At 46.1% G+C, this 12361-nt stretch overlaps 1 protein-coding gene across 1 annotated transcript; it reads right to left on the minus strand.

Annotated features, from left to right (window-relative positions):
* Positions 1-9742: 9742 nt before the first annotated feature.
* LOC135386353 (NPC intracellular cholesterol transporter 1-like) lies at positions 9743-10447 on the minus strand. The gene has a single exon (XM_064616255.1). The coding sequence runs from the start codon at positions 10445-10447 to the stop codon at positions 9743-9745; it is 705 nt and encodes a 234-aa protein (XP_064472325.1).
* Between the last annotated feature and the right edge of the window lie 1914 nt (positions 10448-12361).

The raw sequence follows: 12361 nt of genomic DNA on the forward strand, positions 1-12361 counted from the left end.
TGCCTCCTCCGAGGGAACACGATTCTCTACTGGAGAGGCGATGCGGGTTCCATCGGTCCCCTCTCTCCTGAGCGCGTAAGGCGGATGAGGAGGATGCTCAGCCCTCGACCTTCCCCCGAGGCGATGTCCCTCCTCCTAGCAGCACGCTTCGAGGAGCGCATTCAAATCGGAAGCTGTCGCGCTGCACGTCGTGTGCTTTGCGCGCGCCATCTTAACAAAGTTCGACCAACTTTTCACAAAGCACAGTCAGTCGGTTGTCACGGTGTCCGATGGCAGGATAACTGTGCTCGGTAGGATGCGGAAGCTGGTAGCGATGATAAGACTGAGTGACAGTTTCGTTGTCATCGTTGTGTTGTGTCACCAAACTTTTTTTTTTCTTGTTAGAATGTATGGTGTTCCGTATTGAGGAAAAAGTAACAAAAGGGATTCCGGACAATTTCACGTGTCCGGGTGTCATCCTACTGGATGGTGGCATAGTCCACTTATTGCAGGTTTGTTTTCAATTTCGGAACAATTCGGTCTTTCTTTTTCGTTTGTTTTTTTTTTCTCCTCTCCTTTACCGTTTCTTTTTATTGGTACGCAAAACGCTTCTCTGAGTTACCTAGAGCTCATCCTCTCTCTCTTGTTATTTTTTTATTTTTCACACCAGCGTTTTTGGTTTGGAGGCTTAGCCACCGTGAGCCTACCATTCTAAAACAGAATCCCCCTCACAACACGCTCATGGCTAACCCCCAGTGCACGGAATGATATCATTATCAGTTCTCATTTGGGCTTTCGTGATACTCGATGTATGTGTATGCAAGTTTTTCAAACGTTATTTTCATCGAGTCCGATGACAGACGACCATGCCGAGTGTACGCGACCGGACAGAAGTCATAATCAACTGTGCATCGATTTTAGGAGATTACACGATGCTGAGCCGATCCTGATTCCTAAGAGCAGATCGCCTCTTCGCTAACGGTGGAAGAAGGAATTTTTCACGAAATCGTATTTTGGTGCGCGACATTACTAAATACCGTTGAGTGAAAGGTGAAAATGACCTGTTTTTCTTTTTTTTCTTTTTTTCTTTTTTTTGTGCGGAGTCCAGATTATGAATTCCGTTTCAAATGAAAAACAGCAACGCTTGTTTTCAGGTAGTTGATGCGCAACTTATAGAGCAACCTGCACGACGTATGGTACTACTCCGATGGCTGAGAGAAACTGAACAAGTTTCTGAACTTATCTGACCGATCGCGAAAAGTGTTCATAACCAGAGCATCTGAATGTACCATCTTTCTCTCATCAAGTTTCTGCATTCCAATAGTACAGTAGGGCTGAACAATATTCCATTACCGTATTTTCCGGTGTACAATGCGCACCCCTAAAAACGGGCCGAATTTGAAAAAACGCGCACCGCTGAAAAACGCGCGAAAATGTGTAACGCGCTTGGGTTACGTGCTGCCAGGCAATCCTGCTCTAGCACGACAGTAGGAGAAGTGGATCGCACGCCCGTAGTCGACCCGTTCGTGTGGATTTGCTGTAGCTCTCGACAAAGGCTAGGGTGGACGACGCAAGAGCGAAAGTACTTGCGGGACATGCGTGAGGTCCCAACGGAAACAATAGGGTGGCGCAAGGTCCAAATGGGCTATGTTCAGTTGCGAAGCGATGGTGGTGTCGTAGGGATTCCCGAGCCCAAAGGGCCGTTCCCTCATGCACCTCAGCTAATGCTGTCACACTCGATAAAATCCGAGAAATTCCTAAGCGCAGTCCACGCTTCGTGTTAAGATGCCCTGAACAATGATACTGAGTTTTGACGACGATCAGACGACATTAAAGCCGCTGAAACATGCGCCACTAAGAATATGCGCTTGGCATATTGCCCCCATCCCCTTCCCCCCGTGACGGCGCCCATGGAAATAAGGAGGATAGTATAGTAAATAGGACAGAGTGAAAGTTCAACCGATAATAATTTGTCTGTACTCCTTGTATCTGGTTTAGTTCGCAGGCATGCACCAGCTTGTCGGCACCATTTTGCTTTTGTCAATTGCCGAGTGACCGCATGCACGTGATTAGGGTCACAAATGTCTCTCAGTCGTGTTTCAATAACAAACTGCGCACAAGTGCTCGCAATACAACCGCTTGGTGCTGGGCAGGCCAACAACCCAAAATTTTTACCATGTATCACACTCTCAGAAAAAAGGGTGCGAAAAGGCGGGAACTTCTATAGTTACCACCTAGGTCAACATAGCGTCTGATAAAGGGTTTAAAAGGGTGGTAAAAGCAATTATCATATATCCGAATTGCTACAAAAAGCCGTACGCCCCCTCGCTTACCGAATCAGAAGTGGTAACCCTATCATTCGTGGGAGAGAGTGAGGTAGCACTGAACTTTGCAACCTTTTAGGCACAACACATGCGACAAATATTACCTCCTGAAAGGTATAACTGCTCCACCCTTTTTTCTGAGAGTGCACGATATCAAAATGTCGGCGTCCACATCCAAAGGTCGAGATCCAAAGTCACTCCCAGGACACTGTGACTGTCCAGCACCCGCGGGTCGCCAGGGATTTGAAAATGGATGTCATGCCCTAGCAGTCAAAGCCCCACTTCTCAAGGAGGAACAGGAGAGCGCGACTCAATGCTGCTGACTACTTGTTGATCGCATCGACGTGACATAAGTTTTCAAACGTGTCAGCATATTTCTTTATTTAATGGCATAAGTGAGACCATCTACTGAAGGACGTACAGCGAGAAAAAGCGGCTTTCTGTTCCTCGCCTCTCGTTTGAGTAACATCAGTAGCCATTTGGTTTCCGCTAGTTTCTGCTTGGTCTAGCTTCACCATTGCACTTGAGTCGAGCCTATTACATGTTCGAGTCAATTCGTGCATATTACTTCTCAACTGTGTCCCCTCATGATCCTCCTTCTGACCTTTTTCTCCGTATTTTCGTCACCCATTTGCTTTCTGCTTTTTATAAAACACATAAACAGACCGAAACTTTGGAAACTTCCAAGGAACTGCTTGTCCCTGAAGTTAATCGCTATATGTTACCTAGCAGATGCATATCTGTCCATGTTTCCCCGTGCCGAAAGAAAATGAATTACCTATCTCTTTCCCTCTTCAGCTCTCCACTCTAACATTGTTTCTCGTACTTCAGAGGGTGAAACGCGGTAGTAACTTATACGTTTTTGACTCCTTCCATAAACAAGGAGGCTGCCTTGTGATCTGGTGAACAATCCCGCTAGCAAAGAAACTAAAAGAATATGACAACATGTGCCCACATCTTATATGTGGCCACATGATCTCATAAACGGATCTGTTCAGAACTTTCGGTACGATGTCGCTGTTTCTGCGAAGCGTACTTTGACTTCTCCGAAAATAAGAGGCCTTGTTTCTGTAAGAGTGGTATAATAAATTCGGCAGCCTGTCAGGACCACTACATTCATGTCGCTCGCCCTTCGACCCCTCGTGTTCTTTCTACTTTGGCGTGACGCAACAGGGTGGAGTCTTCTGTTCGGTTTCCGCGTTTGGCTTCCATCAGCTGGTGATTCACTAGAAAGCGTCCAAGTACATAAAGGAAAAGAAAGACGCGTGAGGCTCCGCTGAAAATGATGGGCTTCCGCTTCGCAGAAGGGAGCATTCCCAACAGGTCAAGCAAACAGTTCGTTCATAGTGAGGTTAGCAAGCATTTACAGAGTCCAGTTTCCTTCACGTCGATGGCAAAGTTTAAAGCCATGAATGCCAATTTTTCACAATGATGGTGATGATGATGATGATTGAAAGAAAATAATGGGGATTGTAGCCCTCATCACGAGGGCCGGCTACCCCAGATCACCTAAGGAAAGGAATGCCAGACACATCCACCCACACCCACTGGAGATGTCGCGAAGCGGCGACGAACGCCACAGACAGGGTCTAACCCGTCTAACAGCAACACTATCATCTAGAACGAATATAATCCATTTTAGGAATGAGAGATTTACCTCTCAGTACGGTGGTATTTAGACAGCGGTCACCAAACACGCTACGGGAACATCTACATCAGAACTAGAACTCTTTCCTAATAGAGTATGTCCCACCTGTTATCAGCGTACCCATTCCGAGTGATTATGCCATTGAGGAGGTACATCGGGAAAATACTACGAGTGCACAATCCTGGCAAACGTTAACCCCGAGACTCGTTTGGTTCGGAAGAGCATTTGTCTTCCGCGAACTTCCTATATAAACACTCAAAGGAAAAAAGGAGTAGCAGGGGAGTAACTTCCCACTCTTACTCCATTTTCACTCCCCCTCTCAGTCACTTACTCCCTCTTTCTTCCTGTATTTACCATGTAACTCCATCACTGCAAATAGTTCCTGCATTTTGCCGTCAAAATTTTAATCTACAAGTGATGACATCGCCCTACGTCTTGTGAAGGGACTTTTGAGTAATAAAATTGTGTACTACAGTGCAGCCATTCAGATGTTGCATCGTTTTTGTTACATATTCCCTGGTTTTGCATTAAGGCTCTCAGTTGGTGAATTCCTCACCCTTACGTGACATATGACCTTCTGACACACTAATTACGTCGAATACTTATCCCGGAGATTACCGCATTCGAGGGAGCTTCTCAGTGAAGGTAGTTCTCTTACTTGATGACAATACACACTCAATGAAGGTTGCCGAGGGAAGCTCGGATATTTTTTTTTTTTCTTTCTAGTGAGTATAGTTCTGTGGGACTACCCAAATTTCAGACAAGAAGGTATCGCACCCCCTACCTCTACACCACCGTAACACTTCTCCTTTTACGCACACCTTTTCCCATCCCCATCGAATAGCTATATACTATGCAGCAATTGAGATTCTGCTTGGACTTGCTTATATATGAGGAGACACAGATATTCCAAAGTAAGAAATTTCACAGAGGATTCGAAAGCAGCTGTAGGGTATACTGGCATATAAACCCATTTGATCCTGTCAGCATGATACACTAACTGGTGTCATGGTTGCACCTGAGAAATGGAGTGAAGTGGAACTCCCTCTTGGAGGGTGTAGGTTTTGCTCCAAAGTGTTCTAAGGCACAAGTCACTTACTCCCCTAAAGGAGTTGTGACGGCACCACTTTTTCTCAGAGTGAAGGGTGACGCTGTTAATTTCACACCCACCCGTTCGGCGACAGTTGCTTATGCGCCATTAAACATGAGCCCATCATATTAAATGCATCAACACTCACACAAATCAACTCATCCCGTTCCGGTTCTGGATTTTCGCAGTTTATTTTTTGGCACATTCGGAGCGTGTTTTTCGGAGTTTATCTCCCAGGAACCGGGGTTTCTCGTCTTTGTTTTCAACTGAGTTCATATCGGAAGTTCGGAGATAAGACGACGTAGTGTGAAACGACATACTCGCAAAAAGAATGAGAAGCTGCCTTGCAAAAATACTTAGGTACTGTTATGCGGAGAACTTGCAGACAGACATCTGTACCACGATCACCTGGCGGTGCGAACTATCCTCTCAAGAAGGAAATTTTTATGTCATCTGTGCTATACCTTGTCCACTCTGAGAAGGAAAGGAAGCATGATTCAGAGAAAATGGAAAAGGAAAACCTTAAACATTTTCCTAAAGAGGAGAATATTAGGCCAGGACTTTTTCCACGTAGACCTATAGGGAAGTGGTCGAAATGACCTCAAAATGCCCTCGTGTCGAGTAGGGTTAGATATAGTTCCTGTTTCTAAATAGTCCCTGTTCAGTGACTCCAACGTCGAGGTACCTGTGAGAAAAGATGAAGTTCACCTGCAGTACACGGACGCAACCAGTCATCGGGGCATCGTATTTCTTACTAAGCTCTCGATTCCTGGCACCCACAAAAGGGGAGTTTTGCGGATACATCCGAATTGCTTTCAGTCTTACCGGCGTATGTTTTTTCGGATTGTTTTGAATAAATCAGAAACCCCGGAACCCCTGGTTATAAAGAATGAAGAGCGAAGAGAGAGTTTTAAAGAACCTTACAGGTAGAGCGGACGGGTGACCAGTGTACATTGGCAGTGTAAGCTGTTCTTCTCTTACGCTAGCTATTGAAGGATACTGCTAAAACCAAATGACAAATATCGAGAAAGAAGCAGAATGAACAGATGGTATTCTTTCAGGTGTACTTAGTTCCTGTGACAATTGATGGCGAGCCTTGATCCTTGATCTCTCTTCCAGCGCCGCCGCCGTCAGCCGTTGGTACGATGTCAGACGAGGGCATACGTCGGGGGCAGGACCATACCACCCGTCGAAGTTTCAAGCAGCGCTGCGGGTTTCCTGGATTAACGCAACACGGAAAAAGCAGCCTGATTTTGGGTGCGACTGGCAACAATGTAAGAGAGTTTGTGTTGAGGTGGTTCAGGGTGAGCGGGTGTCCCTGTGTTCCCGGTACAGGGTATACTTGTACACGGAGGAAGACTGATTCTTAGCTAAAACGCTTTGCAGAGTTCTTTCTGACATGTCGCTTATCCGCTTAGCGCGTGGAAGTGGCATGCTGTCACCTGCTGTATGGGCGCTCTATGCAAATATCTTGGGATTACCATCGACAGTGGGTTTCGGAACGAGACCACTTCTAAAGGGAAGAAATCAAAAGAATCGGTGGCAAGTTATGAGGTAACAGCGGCAGGTTCATGCACACTCTGCACGATACCATATGTGAACCTACCGCCAACACAACAGTAAATCATCTAGCTCCACCGCGTTGGTATAAGAACATACCCACCAACTTCTTCCTGTATCGCTCAAACTTATCGAGAATCAACAGAAGGCATGCACTCCGAACGCAGATCGCTCTGTCTCATACAACGTAGTATTAACGGCAAACGAGCAGACGCTGCTCACTGCATGGTTTCCAACACAGTCCTATAACACATTGGCAAGGCTGTATACCCCGCTGTCTTTTTCTGTATTTCTCCATAATTTTCTGCGCCTCTGTGTCTTCTTCTTCCTGTTTGTTTGTTTGTTTGTCATTGCTTTGGGGGAGTAAGCCTCCATCATGGCTAGCCTTTCTCTTCCTTTTTTTTAATCATCATTAAACGTATCCCCCTCCCCCGATAACACTTCACCATGCACCGATCGCATCTCTTGACCTGCTGAACTAAAAATCCAGCCATGGCATGAGATGGCGCTCAATACTTCCTTATAAATTCCAGGGCTTAGAAAGAAGAGCGAATCTAACTCTCTGGAAGCTAAAGCTCTTGTAGAGAAACTGAACTTGCGCACGCTGCTTTTCACAGATGGCTCCGTGGACGAGTGCGCTGCATCGTGTGCCCGCCGAACGTCATGCGGTTGAGATACCTCACTGTAACGGATCACCTCCCGGGTCGGAATCAGTGGCAATGAAAAAACATCGGCGGAGCACGCCAGCAGTAGCCCAACCTTGCCTACCCCGGACGGACAAATGGTTGTTAACGAGCTAGTTCGAGCAAAATACCTCAGAACAAGAGAATTTGTTCAAAATCTTAGATCCAGATCTTCTATCCAGAGCTCTTCTCGTGAAGGGCCTTTTCAGGAACCACGCCATATACAGAGCGCAAACATAACAGGATCTGCATTTACCGAGATTGGTCCTCTGGATGGCGGAAATTGTCGATACTGTCAGCGAACTGAAACCGTGGAGGATTAGGAGTTTGCCGTGCATACAATGAAGTGCGATCAAAACACCATGCATGCACACTCAAGAAATGGCACGCGGAACGCTGTCCTACATTCTATATGGGCTTTCTCGTAGAAGGGCACGTGAAAATTCGATAGTTTATTACTGCAATTTCTTCAGGGAAATCCGTAATGGAGGTGGTGCTAATGAAAGAGCTCGCCGTTGTCGGCCTGACATAGTAAATGCGTAGTAGAAAGACTTTGACGTTGCTTCCTAACTTATCTACAATTACGCCAATCACGACGGTTCTTCGGCGGCCGTAGCTATGGAGACAAGCCGCCATGTGGGCAGCCACTTGTACCACAGAAAGCCTACGTTTGAAATCGTCTGCGGCGATTGGCTTCGGGAGCGCGAAGAGGATGCATTAACCAGACCTTTTCGGCACAGTTCCCTGTGAAGTCGGACCAGGACGCATGATCCCCCTGCGATAGTCGTGACGTTGCCCGCCTGAGCGTAGCCGGCTACGGCAAGCACCACCCCTACCACCAGGGGGGAGGGGGAGATATGTTTAACAGAAAGAAAAGAAAATAGCAAAGGTCAGCGAGACTGGCACGGGCTTGCTATTAAAAAAAACAGAGAGAGAGAGAGAAAAAAAATATAAAAAGAAACACCCACCACCATGCCTTTTCTTTGTCTAGGCGGCGTTGCCGCTGCTCATATTATATCGCGTTTCCTATTGCCGTCCAGATACACCGTCCATCATCATCATCAAAACTTTCAACCTTCATCCCACTTCATCCAGCAGGGACGATGCCCACTCGTGTGAGGCCAACAACAGTACGAGCAGGTTACCAGCACCTTACTTTCTTGTGACACTACGTCTAATATCACTAAGAAATGTGCATATGACCTGGAACTACATCACCTTACTTTACTACCAGCACGAAGTGCCATTGATTCAGTGATGATTGTAAATTAGTCTCACCGTAGAAGCAAAGATAATGCAAACACAAAGGAACTAATCTTCGACCATCACAGCCAGGTGCTGCAAACATTTTGGTGGAAAGTGGAGGCAAAAGAATGTTGAGATGCGAAAATGATGCGGTTTTCTTGCGCTCCTTTTGAAGCTACCCAGCCAACACTCTTCCCAGTGGGGATGCTAGTGGCGTCCCAGACTTCGACAGCGGAATTTAAGACTCAACGAAATAAGACTTTTCACCACCGGCTGTTTGAATTTGCACCCTGCCTTGGCCGCGCGCAAGTTCTGTGTTTGCATTTTCCGGATTACCTACCGAAGAGCAAGATGTAAAAGGCCTTTCTTTTGGCATCTGTGCTTGGAAGTGGGAGAGAGCGCCCCCTGCGGTGAATTGTGAGCGGAGATGCTGAACAGGGTTCAAGGGGTTCAAAGAAAAATTTCAAAAGTGAACCAGTATTTTCAATCCCATCTGCATCTCATTATTGCGAAGTGAAATGTACACTCTCGCTACCACCCCGTTATACCCTGAAGCTCTTTTCTTACAGATGGAACTGGATTTTTGTTCTTGGCATTGGGTTAACGTGGCGCTCGATTTTGAATATTTCCCTACATTATGTACCGCTTCGGCGTTCTCTGTGATGTGCCTTGCAGCCGTAAAGGATCACACGCGTATCGCGAGTAGAGGTCTCATTTTGCCTGAAAAAGAAGCATGGCTACAGGAACGTTGAGCATTGTAGCTAGACATTACGCTTACGTTTCTGTTTGTGTAAGCATGTGCTGGGCGAAACACTCCCTGACTGCGTGCCTTTGATACGATGCTTCACGTTGGAATGAGATGTGTTGCAAAAACATTTCCTGACTGAAAGTATAGCGTAGCATAATGCAGCTGAGGGTATCTGGTAATTAGTTTACTCACCGGTCACTTCTCGGGAAAGAAATGACCTGAAATGGAGGGCCTCCCGCGTAAGCATGCAACAGTTCCGTTGGACTTGTAGTTCGTGTGGATTCCCCCATCCTGATGAGTCACGATTGTAGAACCCATTCCCCACAATCACCACAGTTACGCCTATACCAATACAACATCTCATACGAATGAATCTGAGGTGCTTGTTCCAAACAGATTATTCGTTTCTTATTATTTTTCGTGAAGGGCCTGGATTTGGTTACACAGGTACAATATGCATGTCTCTTAGCAAGCGGGAAAGTGTGGTACACGCAAAGGCTTCAATATTGCTCCGTGTAACTGAACAAGTGGTGCGTCCGTTATGAGGTGGTGGATGTGGAACGGTGCGTAGCCACCCTCCTTTGGCGTCGACCCTAGGAAATCTAGCCAATACTGCGGACTACAACCAGAGAATCGGCCATTACACATGAGTGTCATCAGCTTGACCCCTAGTACGCTTCGAACATCTTTGCAAGTGTCATAGACGCCGTGAGCGAAGTCCCGACTCAGGGCGTACACTAGTTCAGAGACGTGCAGTCCGGTCACTCCACGCTGAGTTGCGTTCACAAAGATGAATTCCGATTGTTGAGGCGAGCAAGTCATACGGCACAGAAGGTCCTTGAAGTTGAGCATACAACCGGGGCACTTAGCCATCCCAAGCTTTGCTGGTTGCTCCAGTTCCCGGGCCATGTCTCGTATTTGGTTGGAGTCGCAGCATACCTTATGGTCGTGGCTCGTTTCAGAAGCCAGCTGGGGGCAGACTTGCTCGAACGTCTGCCACACGGAGTCATCCAGCGTCGGCGTTGGGTTGCTGTACACCGAGCAAGGGATTGGTTTGTCTGTGTCTTCGTCGTTTCCACAATGGCCCGTGAAAACACACCGACCATCTACATTAAACGCTACGTTTGCAAACAGCCACAGAAGGAGAACCATGTGCCACGGGGACCACATAGTTGGATCTGTAGTTCGCTGGCAAGCTCAGTAATAGCACACAGGGTGAGAAGACCCTCCTTTTATCTTGTGGTTCTGAAAGGTAAACAAACGATAATAAGTGGAGAGAAACGCTTGGACTGGCTTCGATCAGTTAGTATCTCCATGTTCAGCGCGTCAAGATAAATAACTTTCCACTGCAAACGCAAAGCAAAGAAGCATCAGACAGTCAGTTGAGATATCTGTTTCGAAGGGTTACATCCCAATATGTCGTGCCCTGCCCCCACATAAGCGAATGAAGCAATGATTTAATTTGAACAGCAATGGCGTTTCCCCCATATGTCGGAATACGGAACCTGTAGACATCCAACTGTATGTGTCTGTGACTTAACATGCGGGAGAATAACGAAACAATCTGAAAATTTTCAGTTATTTTTTTTTTCACAGAGCAGGATAAATTTGAAGTCCGCTCATTGTACATTGTTATCACCCACCTCATCATCATCATCTAATGTATGTAATGCGCGTGCGTGTGTGTGCCTGTATGTCATCCTGCATTACGCGATTACGTGAACCATTTTCTTCCGCAAGCCATCCTGAAATTTGATCTAAAAGGCCCACCTGGTAAAGGTACAAAGCGCACGAGTGTATGTCATGGTTGAGAGAGCAGCAGAATACACAGCATTGTATACTGTGGACAACGCGATATCCGATTGCCCTTACACGACGGACGAGCAACCTCATTCATTTATTGCCCGTTGCAAACGGAAAGTAGAAAGCTGATTACTTGATTGACTGGATATAAAAAATGGGGATCAACTGAACGTAGGCACTTGTCGTGTCATTGGCCCCCAGGTAAAATTGTGTCAACCTTATTTTTCCATTTTCACGGTGTTTCTAAACGTGGCACTTTGTTTAGGCCCACCCATATGCGTTGCCGTATGTCATATTATGCCATCCCATGCGGTATTTATTTATTTCAAATACACCACAAGCGCCCTTGGGGAAGGGCATTACAAGGGGGAGAAGGACATGGCAGTACATACAAGGTATATTATTTACATTACATGGTTATTATACATGAAAACAAACAAGTAATTGCGATACAGAAGTCGTAAAATAATTAGTGGTACGATGCATTCCAAAAATTGATAAGTGAACACACAGTATAGTGAACTCCATTATCATCTCTGTTCTTCTCTGGACATCATCCCTTTGTTTTTTCATCATCTGTTTGTACTTTCTGTGTGTAAGTGTACTGGGGTAGCCACTTCGACTTCGTTTGAAACTCACAGCCCCATTTTTTTCTTTATCACATCACATCACATCACATCACATCATGAGAGTAAGTACTGAGATTAAACTAAGTGATGTGTAACAGCTGATAGAAACTGATCATGGTTAATTATTGTTACGTAATGTCATTAACAGCATGCAGCAGGCACAACGTTTGTTTACGGTTTTTGAAACCGCTAAAATCGGATTTCAACTGTCCTGAGGCTGGGACGCACACTGGACTGACAAACACAACGCAAGCAAGAGAGTGGCGGATCCGGGGGGGTTGCTATCCCCCTTATATCATCAGGTTAAACATTAGGTCCCCCCTAATGATGTGTAATGTCCCCAAACTGAGGATCTGGATTCGCCCCTGCCGCTGTCTGACTTTTTCGCTTTTTCCGCGACTGCCATATTTCAGCTATTCATGTTCGCTAAACTATGCTCCAATAAGGTACTTAATCTGCTTTGTGAGTGAAGTTTGATTATTAGGGAAAGTGAACTGCAAAAAGTACGTGTTTATCCATTTCACACAGCATGACTCGTGTCTGCAAACCTTGGGCAAGAAACACTCGTTTCGATATTTTGTTTGTAGGAAACCCTTTCAAATATTCTCACACCCTTACGACGTGGCACAAATACGCACAATTCCGCGCACCT

Source organism: Ornithodoros turicata, chromosome 1 (assembly GCF_037126465.1).
Source record: "Ornithodoros turicata isolate Travis chromosome 1, ASM3712646v1, whole genome shotgun sequence".
Lineage (NCBI taxonomy): Eukaryota > Metazoa > Arthropoda > Arachnida > Ixodida > Argasidae > Ornithodoros > Ornithodoros turicata.

Coding starts and splice junctions, on each gene's coding strand:
- LOC135386353 (XM_064616255.1), bottom strand. CDS start 10,447: ATGTGGTCCCCGTGGCACATGGTTCTCCTTCTGTGGCTGTTTGCAAAC.